The 18888-nt window shown below is 49.3% G+C and overlaps 1 protein-coding gene across 1 annotated transcript in view; it reads right to left on the reverse strand.

The window, feature by feature from the left end:
- GOT2 (glutamic-oxaloacetic transaminase 2) overlaps nt 1–18888 on the reverse strand; it is a 165658-nt gene that overhangs the window by 15076 nt on the left and 131694 nt on the right. Inside the window, exons 5-7 of the mRNA XM_069654681.1 lie at nt 3197–3358; nt 2914–3018; nt 990–1140 (exon numbers count right to left, since the gene is read on the reverse strand). Coding sequence (XP_069510782.1) covers nt 990–1140; nt 2914–3018; nt 3197–3358 — 418 coding nt within the window. The remainder of the gene's footprint in view (nt 1–989; nt 1141–2913; nt 3019–3196; nt 3359–18888) is intronic.

The following is an 18888-nucleotide window of genomic DNA, read 5'->3' on the forward strand; positions in this document are numbered from 1 at the left end:
TTCTATCTGGTTCCAGCAATTTTAGCCCTTGCTCTCCAAGGCAAGCAGTAGCCATTTCCATGTGTGGACCCGTCTGGACTTTGTACTGGATTTGCACAGGAGGTTCCTGTTAAAGTACTACGAAACAAAAAAGCTGCCACTCACTAGTGAAGCCCGCAAACGCAGGTATGCACAATCAAAATACACAGGGCAGCATGCCAGATAGGCATAGTGGGATTTCAGTTTCAAAAAGATGAAAGGTGAAATGCCTTGGTCAGGTGCAAATAGACCTAGGAAGGTGCGACCTAGCACATGGTTGCACTTGCTGGACACCTTCAAGGCCACCTTCCAGATATAATGCAGCTTCGTGACAGGACCCCTTTTAAAAAAGAAGCCAGGGTGGAGATGAGCAAATATTCAGTTGATGTAGAGGCTTCTTCTCTTGTTGGCAAAGTTGTGCCAGTCTGGTCCTGATTAATCCATTCCATGTCAAATGTCAGTTTATCATCTCCCCGTCTGCCCCCCAGCCCCATGTACTGTCCTACCAGTTCTCATTTGGCCCCTCAATACCCCCTTTAACTAGAGTCCCAATGAAGAACGAAATCTTTTCAGTTTAGACCTACTACCCCACCCTGTGCATTAAATTTGAAAAAACATCTATTCTAGTCAATCCTGCTTTCCATACTGTCTCTCATAAATGAAGGTCACCCACTGCTTTTGCGTTTCACAGAAAACCTCAGCTCTCCCATCTCCCTATCCCTTTCTCAAGAAAACCATCTTGTGTTGCCCCGATTTTAGGCCCTTTTCTTACATGTTCTTTCCTAAAGGCTGCAGCTTACCCCACAAATACCAAATTAGACCTGCACCCTCCTATAACCCCTCCCTTTGTATCCTCCCCCAAATTATTAAACAGTTTCTCACACGACCACAAGCAAGCTCTGAAAGGGATTTTACAACTCCACACGCATCCCACTAGGTTACATGCAGGCCAGAAGGCCCTACTTACTCACCATATAAGCCCATGTTCTTGGCATAGGATTGTGACAGCACCATATTGATTCCTTGCTCGATGAAGTAGCGCACAGCCCAGGCATCTCGATTTGTGTCACCACTGGCAAAACCCTGATAGGCCATGTCAAAAAATGGGAATAGCTGGCGTTTCTGTGGATAAGAAATCACTGGGTAGTTAGTGAACTAAAACCATATTCCCTATGGTGGATTAATCGCATGTCCCGCTTTAACAGCCAGCCACTAAATACTCAAAGTAAAGATTCCTTTAACCAACAGACAATCTCCTTAAATATGAACCGCTTTAGAGGTTCACACTAACTTCCTACCAGTCCCGACTCAGATGATCTGCACCAGATCCTGGTACCCCCCCAAACATGTGTGGGGTATTTATTTTCAGGCCCAGGATACAAGTGAAGTGCATCTGGCTAGGTTAGGCACAACGGTGCAGGAATATGGAAAGTGCACTGCTGTCAGACCAAACACCAGCGTTTAACTCAATTGCCAAATATCCAAAAATTGTCTTCAGAAAAACAATATGAATTGTGCCTTGTGTTCGAATGACAAGGCCAAAAGGCTACCGGCCGTCTTCCCCCGTGTAGTTTTGCCAAAAGAGAACTGCGATGGAAAACAGTGCATTCTGCAGCTCAGTTAGAACAATTCACACATTAAAGATGAAACTTCATTGCCAGAGCCATTCAAAAGGTACACAATTAAATTGTGACAATGTCAACTTGTCAAAAATGACTTAAGCAGCAAAAATCAAGATGGAGCAAAATCTATATTTCACAATGCGAGATATTGGTGCAGGCCTCATGTGCAAAGAAAATGCAACAAGGTAAAAAGCCCAATTTCTGTTAATCAGAGCCGATTTAAGCAAGGGAAAATCTTCCCCCTCAGATCATGAAGATCAAACGCTCTTTCACCTCTCCATTTGGTTAACCCCTTTGAAGCTTAGCAAAGCCAGGAAGGGGACAGACTTTGTGCTTGGGAGGAGGTTTATGGGGGTGGAATGATGAGCACTGAATAAACAAAATTCGAGCCCATGGGTTTTGACCTTTCTAAAATACCTAACCTTTTATTTAGTTTTGTGGTAGTGTTCTGGGCTGACAGTTGAGCTGCAACAGGAGACTATCACGTGATTTGGGGTGAGTTATACCCATCTGCTTAAGGAGATAGGAAAAAACATGTTCAAGTCCTTTTGCCTTGAAAGAACGTTAAGTTGTTTTATTGCAGATTCAACAAAAGCCAGATGGCCAGGCTTACATACAGGTTTGGGATAGGATTATCCTTTGCTCAAAATGGGGAGCCAATATTAGATATAGAGATGGTTCAGATGTCTTCGGAAAATACATGAAAAGCACTACAGATGCAGACTAGTGTCTTTTTTTTGCTAAAGATCCATATCCAGAAACAACTTGCTCCAACAAGCTGCACATTTCAGATAAGATAGGAAAGGTCAAGTGACATTATCTTTCCAGACCCATATTTACGCCAGCAAAGTACCTCTCCAATGACAAACTTCTTAAACCCTCATCCAAACCAGCATCACTCAACTCTACTACTGCTTGTCTGTGACATATGTATTTTGCACAAATGCAGCATTAGATTGCAAGTCATGCTTTGCTCATGTTTGCCAAGAATCACAAGGTAGACTGGTATTTAGACAAGAGGAATACACGTGCCAGTGATATAGGTAAATATTTGAATCCACCTGCTAACAGCTAGTGAGCTTGCAACACTGCACTGCCCAATTTCTACTCAGTAGCATTAAAAACATTTCACAACAGCAGACGAATAACGGGAAACTGTCAAGGTAAAAACTAGGTGCGCAGCCGCTCACCACAGACAAAATTCTAGGTTGGCCATGGAGACAAGTCTTATTATGCACATTTATCCGTGTCAAAATAATGGACAAGTATTCACCTTCACCACGGCGGCCAGCTCCTTCCACTGCTCAGGCCGGGGATCGACTCCAGTAGGGTTGTGAGCACAGGCGTGGAAGAGGATGATGCTCTGCTCAGGCATTTTCTGATAAAGAGAAGAGACACTCAATTACAATGTCCTGAGCTTCACATTCTGTACATTACTACTGGTGATGGGCCTCCTGCACCTGATCATCCAAAGGATGACCCCAGTGACCATTAACTGACAGAACTCCAAAGTATTTTGCACCCCAGAAGCAAGAGATGGGTGGAAGGGCACTCACGGAAATGTCATCAAGGGCACCAGCGAAGTCGAAGCCACAGGTCTTTGGGTCATAATATCGGTAGCCCTTCAGCTGGAGGCCAGCATCCCGGAATATAGGGGTGTGGTTTCCCCATGACGGCTTGGGGAGATACACATCACGACCACGATTATAAAATCGTTCCTGAAAGACAAGAAATTTCACTCATTTACAGTAATGGTAACAGTCATTTTCCTTCAAACTCCTATGCAAAGGGAATACAGCACATCCACAATATCAGAGTATCATCCAACCAAGGGGCACAGATTAGAGACAAACATACAAGGGCAACACTAGCAGCGAAGGTAGTGTGCTAAAAGAACTAGATGGAGTTGTTCTGGCAGATATTGGTTAGGAACTGTGTGTTCTCTCTCTCCCTCCCTCCCTCCCTCCCCAGTGGTAGTAGAAACATATGTGGTGGTGAAGTAATTTTTTTTACCTCAATAGCGAGTAAAGTGAATAGACAAACAGTTAGTAAATTAAGTGTGGTTCTTTTCATAAGTAAAACACTTCAATTGCAAACTTCGTTCAACGGAAACCGTTTTAGCAGGCATTCGTTTTTGAGTAAAAGCAAGGTTTAGGTTACTTAGCTGTAACTATTGTTCCCCAGCATACATTCACTTGCTCATGAATAATTCCCAGTCTTCAGGCTGGCAATCCTCAGTAAAAGAAAAACATGTTTCACTTTCACACCATTTCGCCTCTAAACCAATCACTGTCCTCTGGGTCATACTGCCCCCATCCAATCACAGTCCTCTCCCTAAGCCCCTCTGGCAGGCATCTTCAGATTTGGTAATTGCGTAAAATGGCAGTATGACCAAAAAGAGCCGCAGAGGGGTCGGAGGAAGGGTTTGCATGTGGATCCATGCCAGACCCATGCTGGAGAATCGTTACAGGTAATTGACTTAAACCTTCTCCAACAGGAGGTCTGGCATGGATTCACATGCTCGTGAATAACGAATACATCGCAGTATAACATTACACAACCACGGGAGGTGGCAAGGCTCAACAGAAGCAATAACACTTACCCCAGGAACAGACTCCCCTCAAGCAAACAGTAGCACTGCTTGGCCAACTCTGGACTCTTCCCTGGAATCCCCGTCGATGCAGTAGAATTTCGTGAAGGTGTGCGTGACCTTCACGTAGCAGCCCTGCAGATGTTGAGCAGGGGCACACCAGACAGGAATGCCGTCACAGCGATCGCTCTGGAGGAGTGGGCTCTCGGATGGCCGGGCAGCGGTCTGTTAGCCATTTGATGACAGTGCGTGATGCAGCGGGAGAGCCATCTAGAAATGGAAGCCTTGGTCAAGGCCTTCCCATGGTTCACAGGACCAAAGTTCAAACAGTTGTGAAGTACTACGAAAACTCTTTGTGCGCGTCACATGGAAATTCAGGGCATGAGCAACGTGCAGCAAGTGCAAGACCCATGCCACGGGCGACAAAGGTTTCGGCAAAAAATAAAAACCGGCAACACCAAAGCCCCCCCCCCACCCCCCAAAACCCTCAATGAGCCTTGTCAGAACCACGTCAAAGTGAAGATCCTCCTTGTGACATGGAGTAGCAGGAGATCACCGCCATATGTACCTTGATGGAGGCGTGTGCTAGTCTGGGCTTGGCCAAGGATAGCAAATACGGAAGTATCTGTGGGGCTATGACCCCGCAAAGGGGTAATCTTGTGTGACCGGCACCACGTAGCGAAACGCTTCCACTTGTGACTGTAGCACATCAAGGTCAACAATGCCCTGGCTTTGGCAAGGAACTCTGCAGTCCGCTGGAAACTCTTTCTCCAAACTCTAGGGTTGCAGGAGCCAAACCCTCATGTTCAACGATCCTGGGCCGTGATGCAGGATTGCACCTCCTTCTCTGACAAGAAGATCCAGAACCACTGGAAGCTTGACCGGAGGCAATGCCGACATTGTCCGGGTACCAAATCTGCCTCGGCCACGCTAGGGCGATTAGTATCATCCTGCACAGACAGAGTGCGTTGATGACTCGTAGAAGGGTGAATGAAGGAAACGCATACAAAAACATCTATTCCCACAGCAAGGAGAACGCATCCCCCAGGCTCCTTGGCTGGTGGAGTCTGCTGGCAAACTCCTGGCATTTGGAGTTCGCTGCCGTCGCAATTAGATCGATCTGGGGCCAACCCCACTTGATATAGACAGTCCACCTGATGCTGCTTAAGTTCCCACTCTTGGCAAGAGCACAGTTCCCTCCCTGCTGAAGAATTCTGCAATGGGGTTCTTGACTCGCGCCAGGTGAAGAGGGACGAGGAACATCCCTTGAATGACGGCCCAGCACCACAAGTCCTGCGCCTCCTTGGAGAGCGCCAGGGATAAAGTGCTCTCCCCGTTTTCTGATGTAGAGCACGGTGGTGGCTTTCTCCGTGAAAATCCTCACCCCCCTTGTCCTTCAGAGGCGGAAGGAACAACCCGAGGGCCCAGCCTCTCGTAGCTCCAGGATGTGGATATGAGATCCTTCTCCTGCGGTAGCCACAGGCCTCTGGCATGTAGACGTCCCGTGAGGGTTTCCCAGCCTTCTAGGGAAGCGTCCGTGGTGACAGTCTCCTGGTACAGGGGGGGTCCTGAAATCCTGTGCCTTGACATCGTGGACGCCCCACCATACTATCCCCCGACAGAACTCATTGTTGAGGGATCTTGCCTGTGAAGCTTTTTGACATCTGTATCCAGTGCGTGTCCAGGAATTCCTGTAGGGGTCTCATTTGCAACCTGCAGAGCCGGACGAAGTATATGCAGGACGACATGCCCAGCAACGACTTGATGGCCCGCACCGTGGCAGTCTTCGGCGACAGCAGTTGCACCTTCCCTTGAATGGCCACCATCCTCTCCTCCGAGGGCGATGCCAGGCAGAACACTGTTTTGAGTCGGACGACTAGTAACAGCACGTTCTGCAATGGCGTTAAGCAGGACTTTGGAAAGTTGGACGATCCTAAAAATCGGTCAGTAACCAGACGGTCTTCTCCGTGTGTCCATTGGCCAGCACCCATGAGCGGGCGCGAATCAAGCAGTCGTCCAGGTATGGGTATACGTGTATGGCCTGGAGACACAGATGGGCCGCCAACGGTGCCAGGCATTTCGTGAACACCCTGGGTGCAGACTTCAAGACGAAAGCTAGAGCCTCTAACTGGGAGTGCTGTCCCTGCACTACGAAACTGTCAATGTTTCTTGTGAATGGGGACGTGAAAATAGGGGTCCTCCAGGTCCGACAACATCAAGAAGTGTCTTTCCATTTGGCCGAGTGACCATCCAGAACCTCTGGGAATTTGGGTGTTTGTTGAGATGTCGTAGGTCTAGGGTGGGCCTCCAGCAGCCCCTCCCCTCCGCACCCTCCTCCATCTTCTTTCTGACCAGAAAGTATCTGGAATAATTTCCAGAACCATTGGGGAACACTACCTCCATCGCCCCTTTTCGCAACAAGGCCTGTACCTCTCCCAGGAGCTGAGGGATGTGCTGCTCCTGTCGGGCAACCGGTGCGATCTGCGGACAACTGCCTTGAAACTCCAGTGTGCCCTTGGGCGAGAGTGATCTTTCTCCACTTGCTGACAAACTTCGTCAGCCGGTCTCCCATCGGGGTGCGCGCCCAACGTCCCAGTCGGTTCAGGCTGGCTTTGGCGCCGGCACCCTGCCCAGATGGCAACAGCGATGCTGTGCTTCGCTACCGTAAGCCTGGGAACTGCCTCGGTAGATCTGGAATGTTGGCGGTACGATGTGGAAAAGCCTTTTGAAGACCTGCTCGACTTTCCCCCTGGAGGAGCGAAAAGAAAAGCAGTGCTACTGGAGAGTTTCCAGGGAACAGGCCATCTCTGTATCCGCTTTGATGGGCTGGAGATACTCAGACGACCTTCGCAAATATATTCTCTCCATCGAAGGGTATGTCCTGCACCTTCGCCTGGGCCTCCTGAGGGAAATTCGGGGCTTTTATTCGGCCTTGGCGGCGATGGCCGACACCGTTCCCATTTTCCCTAACCCCGTGTTGGCAACGTCCAATGCCACTGTGATGGCGTGATCAGACACCACTTACCCTTCCTGGAAGAGAGCGATTGCCTCCATGTTATCGTCAAGGAGGAACTCCAGACTAGCCCCCAGCCTGTACCACAACTCCCTGTCGTAAATGGCCAGGATCGCCAGTTCGTTGGCCACCTTGATAGTGGCCAATCAAGATGTAAATCACCTTTTTCCCCCATGGCATCCATCCTCTTCCCCTCGCTGTCCGGAGGGACCAAAGCCGGTGAGGATGGGCTGGCCGACTGTTTCCTCAAGGCCGCTGATACTACCGAATCTGGCAATGGCTGCAATCTCAGGCACTTTGGTGCCCAGTCTGGCACCCTATATTTCTCCTCCAGCCTATGCAAGGGTTCTTCATGAGGGCCAGGCGCTCTTCCATCGTCCAGAAAGGGCACTGCCTTGATAGTCTTCCTCTTGGCCTTGCGCCTCTGGTACAAGAAGCCCTCATTCTTGGTTTCCTCGGGCACCAGCTATAATAGCTCGGAGGATCTGGATATCATGGAGTGGAACAATCTAACCTCATCAGGTGGGGACACCCTATGTGGAGCATCCAAATGTGGAGATTCAATGTTCTGCTGCAACGATATCCACATTCTCATCCGTAGTCCTGGCCGTATACAGTGTCTGGGTCTGCTGGGGGAGAAGGGACACAACGGGGTGGCGGAGGTTGAAATGGAGGCGATGGAAGACGCTTCCTCTTCTTAACACCATTTAGACAGGAACACTTTATTCAAAATACTTAATCCTATGGTCTGAATCCCTATGTCTAGCTAAATGTCCCTCTATTCGCTAATTGGCCCTCTCTACAGGGAAGGGGCTCGCCCTCAGTGGTTACTAACATTACACCCGTCAAGGGTACACAAAAAAAGGGAGGTAAAGTCTATCCCTATCCTTGCTCACTACTTTCCTGTCAGCTAAAATGTTGCACACATCATCAAGGTCGATATTTTTACTTTGTAATCTCCTTGGATCTGTGCGGGTTACAGTACTCAAAGCCTTGATTTTTACTAATCAAGGAGTTTCTAAAAAAAAGAAAAAAAATAAGCCACCAATCTTGTTGGGGGTGCTGATCTTAAAAGATGCTACCATGTCTGCCATGTCTACCACTTCAGTTGTAGTTACAGGTAAGAAACTATTCCCATTTCTCCAGCATTGGTATCTTTCATGGATTCACATGCTTAGAATATTCCCCATCGCCAGGCTGGGAATCCTCGGTAAGTTATATAGACATTTTCCATAGGAAAAAATTCAGACACGTGTCCTATCCACGTCGTTTTGGGCCGCGCACGCCGGCGCCACTAGGACGTAGGGGTATATATAGCTATGCCCCCGCGGCTCCCTCAGATTTCAGCCCCCAAAGTAGTAAGGGGGGGATGTCTGGTTTGCATGCTCAGGGGAGGCTGGCGGGCGCATGTGAATCCATGAAAGATACCAATGCTGGAGAAATGGAGTTACAGGTAAGAAACTATTCCCTTCTCCAGCATTGGATCTTTCATGGATCCACATGCTTAGAATAGATTGTATAGCAGTAACCCCCAACATAGGAGGTGTGTATGCAAACCAACATCACAACAAGCACAGCGCTCACTTACTACGGCAACACATTACATTATAGCATGTTAACTGTAAAAGACAACACTTTAAAGCATAGTTGCCGAAGGATGCAACCCACTTGGGGCTTACCTTACTGGAACAGATGACGTAGTACTGCCCGCCCCATCTGTGTATCTTCAGCATGTTGCTGTGCGAGACAGTAATGCCGGCTAAACGTGTGTGGTACCGACCAGGGAGCCGCCTGGCAGATGTCCCCCAGCGCAATTCCGGACCACAAAGCCGTCGACGATGTAGATCTCGTCAAATGGGCCCTTGGACACTTTTCTAGTGGCTTTCCGGCCTTGGAATGACAATAAGAAATGGCCGAAGACACCCATCTGGATAGTCCTTGTTTTGAAATCGCTTTACCCCTAGCCGCAGGGCCATAAGCTACGAAGAGTTGTCTCGTGTCTCTGAAGCTTTGAGTGCAATGGAGGTAAAATTTCAAAGCTCTTTTTACGTCCAATCTATGGAGAGTCTTCTCTGCTACTGAAGATGGCGTTGGAAAAAATGTAGGCAACACTATAGCAGCGTGTTTATGGAAAACGGAAGGCACTTTAGGTATGAAATGCGGGTTAGTGGCCAGCACTACTTTATTACTGAAAAACCTCAAATACGGAGGGTCGATCACTAGAGCTTGTATTTCCGACAGACGACGAGCAGAAGTAATGGCCACCAGGAAAGCCAATTTCCAAGACAAGAATTTTAATGATGTTGATGACATTGGTTCAAAGGGGGGGGGTTTCATCAGGGCTGCCAGGACCAAGTTCAGACTCCAGATAGGAGGAAACTTCTTCTTGGGAGGAAAGGTTCTAAACAACCCTTTAAGGAAGTGTTTAACTAGGCGGTCACTGAACAGTGGAGTGGAATGTCTCTTCCGAGTAAATCTCGAGATGGCAGCTAGATGCACCTTTATGGATGAAACAGATAACCTGTTATTTGCCAGGAGCAGCAAGTATGGTAGGAGTTGTTCCAGTGTGATCGCCCGCGGGACCAGACCTGGTTGACTTGAGCACCATATGCAGAACCTTTTCCATTTGTATGTGTATGAAGCCTTCGTGGAAGGTGCCCTTGCGGCTTGCAAAATACGACGGCAATCCGCTGGAATTGCTAACGCGCCAAACTCGGCGAAATCAGGAGCCAGGCCGTCAGACTGAGGCTGTCCGGGTCGTGATGCCAAACGGTCCCTTTCTCCCGAGACAGAAGGTTGGGGATCTTCTGGAACCTCATTGGTTCTGCCGCTGAGAGGTGAAGTAGATCGGAGAACCACACTTGTCTGGCCCAATACAGGGCCACCAGGATCACCCGAAAAGGATATCTGTGGATCCATTGCAGAGTCTGACGGATGAGAGGGAATATGGGGGGGGCATACAGAAACTTGCCCGGGAAGGAGAACGCGTTCCTCTAGCGAGTCTAGTTGTGGCCACCTGCACGCGTACTGGGAGCATGTCTTGTTGTCCTTGTCGCAAAGAGATCGAGGGCCGGATGACCCCATTCCGCGAAGATCTGGTGCAGTTGCTGATCGTTCAGTTCCTATTCGTGTAGAAAATTCATCTCTCTGCTGAGAGCATCTGCTTGCACATTTTTTACTCCTGGTAAGTGGAACGCCAACAGATGTATGTCGTGTTGTAGGACCCAATGCCAGATCTCCTGGGCTTCCGTCGACAGGCTCCTGGAGCGAGTTCCTCCCTGCTTCCGTAGATAAAACATGGTTGTCGTGTTGTCTGTCATGATTCTCACCACTGAGCCCTTTATCTGTGGCAGAAAGGATTTCAGGGCCCAACGCACCGCCCTCAACTCTAGCAGGTTGATGTGGAGGGAGGACTCTTCCGATGACCAACGACCCTGAACCTGTAAGGAGTCCAGATGAGCTCCCCACCCAGTTAGAGAAGCATCCGTAACCACTGTCTCAGGAACGGAGGTTCCAGTAAGGGCATTCCCTTCGTTAGGTGTATGGAGATTCTCCACCATTGAAGTGCCTGCACGAGCTGGCCGTTGATGGTCAACTTGTCCGACCAGCGTCCTCGAGTCTGTGTCCATCGATCCGCCAAGAATTCTTGAAGAAGCCTCATGAAGAGGCGACAGTTGTTTATCAGGGGTATGCAGGACGACATGGTCCCCAGCAGGGACATGTACCTTCGTACTGACACTTTGGTGTCGATCTCCCATTCTGATGCCTTTTGTTGCAGTCTGTGAATCCTTTCGAGGGATGGCTTCACCAGTCCCGACTGTGTGTGGAACTCTGCTCTCAAAAAGACCAAGGTCCTTGAAGGCTTTAACGAGGACTTGTCGAAGTTCACTGCAAAGCCCAAACGTTGCAGGAGGGCCCGGGTGGCATCTAGGCTTTCTTGTGCCCTTTCTGGAGACAGTCCCCTCACTAGCCAATCGTCTAAATAAGGGTACACATGGTGACCTTCCTTTCTGAGCCAGGCTGCTATTGGAGCCAGACATTTGGTGAACGTCCTGGGGGACGATTTTAGGCCGAACGGGAGGACCTTGAACTGATAGTGGGTTCGTCCGACGACAAACCGCAGAAATCTTTTGTGCCGTTGACGCATCGGGATATGGAAGTATGCGTCCTGAAAGTCTAGTGACGACAAATAATCTCCGGGTTGTATCGATCGGATCACCTCCTGAAGCGTCAGCATTTTGAATTTTAAATTCTTGAGCAGTTTGTTGAGCGCTCGTAGATCCAGAATGGGACGCCATTTTCCATTTGGTTTCTTGACGACAAAGTACCGGGAGTACACTCCCTGTCCTTTTTCTGCCACCGGGACCAGTTCTATTGCCCCTTTCTGCAGCATAAGCGCCACCTCCTGTAGTAGTACTTGAAGGTGGGGCTGGGCCGAGAACACCGGTGGAATGTGTGGTGGCTTGCCCTTGAACTGTAGAGAGTGGCCCAGATGAATCGTGTCTAAAACCCATCGGTCTGTTATGCGCTCCCACTCGTCAATGTGACGAGACACTCGACTCCCCAGGACGCCCCGAAGCATGTCATTGTTGGTTCTTGGTTGGTTTATCTTTCGTCAACGAAGGGTAGGCACTCCGTCGTCTGGAGGTTTGGTAATCTCTTCCTCTACGTGAGGATTGGGCCGCACGCCTGTAGCCTTGGGACGAGTAGGAGGGTCTGCTGAAACCTCGGTCTCTAGATGACCCAAACCGGGAGTTACCAGAGGCCCCTCTGAAAGGACGAAAGGAACGAAAATTCCTACCACTCTGCAGGGCTCCGAGTGACCGTGCCGTGTCAGTATCCTCTTTCATGCCCTTCCAGGCTTCATCAACTTTTTCACCGAACAGTTGTTCCCCTTCACACAGCATATCCAAGACTTTATATTGCACCTCCGGTCGGAACGTAGTGCACTTGAGCCAGGCTCGTCTACGTAGAACTATGCCATTATTGATTTGCTTAAAACCGGACTCGGCTAGGTCGACAGCAATATTTATAGCATGGTTGGAGGCCTCCTCTCCTTCCCGCTCTAGCAACATGACAGACTTTCTATGTTCCTCGGGCAAATGCTCCAAGATAGGAGCCAGTCGGTGCCACATTTCCCTGTCATTCCTTGACATAACAGCCAAGGAGTTGGCTGCTTTTACTGTAGTTGCGCCGACGGACAGCACCTTCTTGCCAAAAGCGTCCGGTCTCCTGGCCTCGTTGTCTAGAGGGGTCGTGCATTTATGTTGAGACCTGGCCTTTCTCGCCACCGCCGATACCACCGACTCTGGCAAAGGTTGAGACGTCAGGCACTTGCGAGTGGATTCCGGAGCCTTGAACTTCTTCTCCAAACGACCTTTCACTGCCGGTTCAGAGAACGGGTGCCGCATGGTCTTCAGGCCCTCTTGCCAGACATGATCCAAAATCGGGATGGCGCCTTTTCTTGCCCATATGATCAAAAAGAAAACAATTCTTTTTCTCCTCTTCAGGAACTAGGCCAAACTCCGAACACGCCTTACTCATCATGGCATGAAATGCACCCACGTCGTCAGGCGGCGATGGATGTGCCGGACCTCTCGGAGCTTCCACCTCCGCTTCAGAGTCCCAAGTTGGGTCCCTTGAGGGGGATAGTGGGATGTCTGAACCTGATCCCCCACGGTCAGAGTCCTGTAGTTCTCCTTCTTGCAGGCTAGGACAATCTTCCGGCGCGTGGGAAGCGGCCGTAATCCTGGTCGCCGAGCGAGGAGCCGGGCCCGGCTCGTCGACGAAGGGCGTAGACTGTATCCGTGTCGGGACCCCAGGCTGGGGCATTTGTGTGTCCAAACGCTGTAACAGTTTCTGTAGCGTATTTAGCACCTCCAAGGACAGAACCGCATGGGGGGGGGGGTTCAGTAATGACGAGGTAGTAGGGATGGAACCCACACCCAAGAGCGACATTGCGCTGGTCGGTTGCAGACCCAGATCGGTTGGGCGCACGACCGTGTCGCGTTCCTCGTCAGCCGACGAGATGGAGAAAGTCGCCGCTGGTTGAAGCAGGGCCTCCGGCGGGACCGGATCGAAGACCTCCCCTGCCATCCCATTGACGGGACCACCGTTGACGATATGTTTCCTACCGCCGCAGTTTGACATGCGGGAGGAGCCGCCGATGACACAGGCATCGACGAGCGGGCCGTCGGCGAAGCCAATGGTGCAGGGCCTTGAGGTGTTCCCGCCGCTTTTGGGGCCGACTTACTGGCCGCGGCCTCTCGACTCAAGGTAGACTTATGACGGTCTCCTGAGGAGGATTTAGATGATTCTTTTCTCTCCTTTTTAGATGAGGAGGAAGAAGAAGACAGAGCCTTGTGTGAAGATGAGGAGGCTTTCGAATGTTTCTCCGAGGGTCGTCTTTCGGCCGACCCTGAGGTTAGTTTCTCGGCAGCACGGCGCTTCTTCGTCGGGGGTTCCGACTTACTTTTTGAGGCCGTGGAGCCCACCTCCGATGCCGGGTATGCACCCGCTCTGTCGTTGAGCCAATCGACCAGGCGTCTTTTCCGATCTTTGAGGGTTTTCTGGGAGAAACCCTGACAGATTTCACAAGTGTCCGCCGTGTGGTGAGGATCAAGGCAGTAAATGCAGTCCATATGACCATCCCCCTCGTACACCTTCTTAAGGCCGCACGTAGCACACGGACGAAACAACACCTTTCCAGACATTCTCCTGAAAAGAACCAACAGTCACAGAAGAACAGCCTAACCAAATAGTAGATGCGCGAGGTAATCCCACCACTTTGGAAGACGGTTGAAATCTGAGGGAGCCGCGGGGGCGGAGCTATATATACCCCTACGTCCTAGTGGCGCCGGCGTGCGCGGCCCAAAACGACGTGGATAGGACACAAAAGTATCTGACTTTTTTCCTATGGAAAATGTCTATATAACTTACCGAGGATTCCCAGCCTGGCGACGGGGAATATTCTAAGCATGTGAATCCATGAAAGATCCAATGCTGGAGAATGTATCAAACACGGGACCCAGGTCATCACTCCTGGATCTGTTGTCAACCGGTTTCAGCGGTCTCTCATTACTTCCCGCTTTCTTCAGGGTATATACTGATTTTAGCTTTACTGGTTGGGAGGCAGTACATGCTTATTAAGTTTAACTGTGTTGCTACTTTTGAAATCATGGGAGCATGGACTGGAATTCCTTGCAATGAGCGCACTTGTAGGTAATGTGGCGATACTGTTTTAGAAACTATGATGCATCTATTTACGGATTGCGAGAGTTTGAAATCAGTTAGGACGACAATTCCTAATTAAATATAGTAATGCTGTTTTAGTCTTACAAATCAGGAACATGAATGGGGAGGATTTTAATATGTTTCATGGTGTTAAATATTGTGATTATGTCTTGGAAATACTGAAGGATCTTGTACATTGAGGGGATTGCTTTTGTTCGCTTTTTTCTTGTAATGATTTTAAAGGATTTTGTATAAAGCCTAAATTTGACTATGTATGAATAAAAAGGTTAAAAAGAGAACATTTTAAAATTGAACATGTTTGAATGGCAGTGAGGACCAGTGGTCTGGAGTTACAGTCCAGGGGATTACAAGACCTCTTGTAGATGGTCTTTCAGGCAAGATAGCATGATCTCCTCTGGAGTGCAGGGGAATCTGGTTCACTGTGACAGCATGAATTTGGTCAGTATCACAGTAGCAAGGGGCCGGTCATGACGGTAGAGGCTATACGTAGACACTGACCAATACGGAATCCTTTGAGGTTCTGTGGAGCACACCACAGAGCGGCTATAAAACTGCACACTTATCCAACTCAACAGTAGTATACATGGAAAAAAGGTGGTGTCTGCCCTGCTGGAATTCGCCCTTTAAGCAAGCTTACCAGAACTGTTATAACGCTCAGCTGAAATCAACCCCATACCTTAGAGTATATACAGTTGCTGCACTAGACTTGCCAAAGGGTGGCTCCTAAATCAGCTTTGTTCCTTTGGTTAACTATGGCTCACATGCTACCATCAATGATAGAGGAACAATAAGATTCAAATTCGGTGAACGAAGACCAGAGTGTGAGGGACGGGGGACGGTAGTGTATGTTAATTTACCTGTACACCAATCAGCAATACATAAAGCAAATCATTGCCATTTACACATTGCAAAATGGCAGTGGGCGCAGGAATGAATCAATACTACTCGAGCTGCGACCATAGAAGACTTTAGCTGGTCCCTATACCCCTAGTCTGGTGGGAACAATCAGCACCGAGCCCTGCACCAGCCTCCTGCCTTCAGAAGTGTCCTGGGACCACCCTGTGGGCTACCCATCCTCCATCAAGGCCTCTCTGTACTGGTTGCTGTCCACAGCTGGAGCTTGGGATCCTGCAAGTTGCATACATGTGGTCCAAGATCACAGAAGCTGCTGCTCTCTGCAATGAGGGGGGTCTTCCTAGAGCCACATTTTGGCCACCTCCAGGAACTCCCCTGCTCACCCCTGAATGGAGTACCTTTAGTGCCATCTGTTGTGTCCTGGAGGCCTCTTTACATTGAGGGACCCGCTGTGGCTGCTGTTCTGGAGGTGTCTGGCCTGATCAGCCGAGAGCATGCCGTTGCAGAAACAGAGGTCAGAACCACTGCATAGCCAAACCCAATACGGACACCAACTCGAACCACTGCACCTGCGACACCTAGACCTCCATCAACTGGACCAATGGCAGAAGTGTTCCCAGGGACTCAAGAGAACACTAGGGGTGGTCACTTAGAAACATCAGAGGAAGGGTGCAAACATACTTACCCATCCACATGTCCCCCCTCCTGTGTCAGGGAGTGTATGGCTGCAAAGTTCACTCACTAAACACTCTTACCTACCTGTGATCAGTTACGTTCTAGCCACATATCCACATCTCCCTCCCAAAGGGTCATCCATGGTGTGGTGAATTGAGTTTATGCTAAAAATCACTACTTATACGTCACTCCAAAAAAAAAAAGGTGCTTTAAAAATGTCATCCTTTAGTAACCTCTTGGCTTTGCCAAACATCTGCAGGTGACCTTTGCTAGACAGCCCATAGGTACTATGCTGCCATGTGCCATTCTCCCCTCTCAATCTCGCAACGGACAGAAGTTAAGATGAAGGTCCCGATTGGTGACGGAGTTCTCCGACAGTTTTTGCTTCCCCACCTCATTTTCATGATTCACCGACCTCTTAAATCAACCGCGAGTGAAGAAAGGGGCGGGGCAGGGGGAGAAGAGGGAACACAAACGCATGTGTCCCTAGGAAGGCAAGACTCCCAGGCTGTGTGCCCTAAAGTTCCATGTAATCTGTTCCTGAGAAGTGATGCTGTAAGGCTCCTTGCGCAACTCACCGGCCGATAGCAGTTTGGATTAATTTGGAAGGTTGCACAATAAAGTTGCCATTTTATATTCAGGGAAGAAGGCCTTACTCCTCGCTTATCCCCATGAACATAGCGACATGGGTCCAGTGGTACACCACAACAAGACTGCGTTATGATACGATTGTGTATAGGCGCTAGATAAATAAACTATGTGTTTCAAAGCGCTTCAAGGCAAGGGAGGGAACAAGGGAAAATACAATTACATTCTTACAGGCCATGAACAGTAAGGATGTGAAATTAACTATCGTACTCAGCCTGCCGCCATTTCAGATAGTGCAAGACATAGATAAGGAAGGGATGGGAGGAGAGTGGGAAGGAAATGGAAACAAACAGGCGACTACTGTACTAGGCCTGACGACATTTCTGGTAGAGCCGGAGAAAAACAAAAGGTGAGGGAGAGGGGTGCAGAAAGGTAGGGGAGGAACAAAACAGGCGACTATCGTACTAGGCCTGACAACGTTTCAGATAGTGCTGGAGGGGGGGGGGGGGGTCAACAGTAAGGGGATGGGGGAGTGACCGACGAGGTTGATCAACTGAGCTTGGAAAAGTGAGGCGCATATACTGCCATGGCTTTAGGAGCAGCTCGGGAGCTCAAGGGTGCTGGGACTAGATATGGTAGTAGAGCAACCTGCCAAAGAGACTTACGGCTCTGAAACTGCTCAACTTCACAATCTGAAAGCCAGGTACTGGTGGGATCAGGGAACGCAAGTTTCAGAAGAAAGCACAACAATGCTCCCTTCCTTGACGCAGTCAAAGGTCATCGCTCTGGGGCTCCACGGTCTATTGAAAAACACTTGCTGGCCACTTGACAAGTATACCTTGAGTCTGGGACCTCTCCACCCACAAAGGCCCAGCAATGGATAGTCTGATGGATTATATATAGAGAAGATACAGCCAAGATATGATCACTTCGTATTATACCCGTCAATCACAAACTGAATTACTTTATCAAAGTATATACCAGTAAGTCGGATTAAGTACTCATGTATTGGACTAGAGCTACAGAGCTGCTTTAGTCCCATATTGCGTGGCGTAAACTACATTTTCACCACAGACAGCCTTCATCATGGACAGAGTGGTGGTCTTTAGGTCATCTGCAAAAAAATAGGGCAAGGCGCTTTCCAGGAAACCTACATTTTCCATCCGTGGATTACTTCACTTGGCACACTCCTATTCCTTACATAAACAGTAACAATCTCATCTACGCCCCCCAACCCCATGCACCACCTCAGGCTTCCAGGTGGATACTGCAGACCAAATTGCACTGGTCAACAATTCAAACCTCTTTGAGGACTTCAATCTTCCTGGTACCAAGCAAAGACATGGCCACTTTTAAGGTAAAACATATTGGCCAAGACCCTACCCACTTCCAGGGAGACGTGCTCTATCTGGTCCTGTCTTCTTCGCTACAGTCTCCTCCCTATCTGGATGCACTGGTCAGATCACGCCACTATCCCAATCTGCATGACCTACCAAACAATCAAGGCTAATAGCTGCTCCCATCTATTCTGCACTGCTCCGAAGACTACACCCAACTGTCCCCAGAGATCTGGAGCGCAGAGGCTGCCCTCCAGACCAGCGAGTGTGGTTCAAGGAGGCTCCCCACCAAAGCTTTTGCTGGAAGTCTTCGCTCTTCGATGGCCCCACATCTAACCACAGACACCAACTCCGTCCTCACCACCACTGACCAGCAACGTAGTCCTTGCCAACCTCCAAGCACTGAAAACAATGCTGGATTAGAACAGGAGCATTTTCCCCACTCACCGCCTCCATCCACACGTCTCCGATGAGATCACGGACAGCAAGCACTATATCCACCGTGCACAGAAACTGGCGCAAAAATATTGCGCTGATTGCCGCACAATCGCTTGGCATCTGCTGCACCCTTAAAATCAGCAAAGAAATGCTATGAAAGCACTGCTGTAATCACCTTACCAGAAACACCTCAAAGCCACATTCAGGGGAAATGTGACACCACAGGTGATCAATAAACTAAAAGAAATTAGGACATGTGACAAACTCTTCAACGATAGTACACGATTGATCAAATACTTGCCCATCTCAAACATGGAGCTCTCCAGCACCCTCAAACCCGCTAAATGCGAGGACAAGGCTACCAAATTAATCCAGACTCTAGCGCTTCTGCACCTCCTTCAAATTACCAATGCCTCTCGCACCAGGGACGTCACCCTGATCACTCAAAACAGGCTGAATACACATGCGTCTCCAAAGGAATGCCACTCTAGACCCCCG

The sequence above is a fragment of the Ambystoma mexicanum genome, chromosome 1p, assembly GCF_040938575.1.
Source record: "Ambystoma mexicanum isolate Mex_15411 chromosome 1p, UKY_AmexF1_1, whole genome shotgun sequence".
Classification (NCBI taxonomy): Eukaryota; Metazoa; Chordata; class Amphibia; order Caudata; family Ambystomatidae; genus Ambystoma; species Ambystoma mexicanum.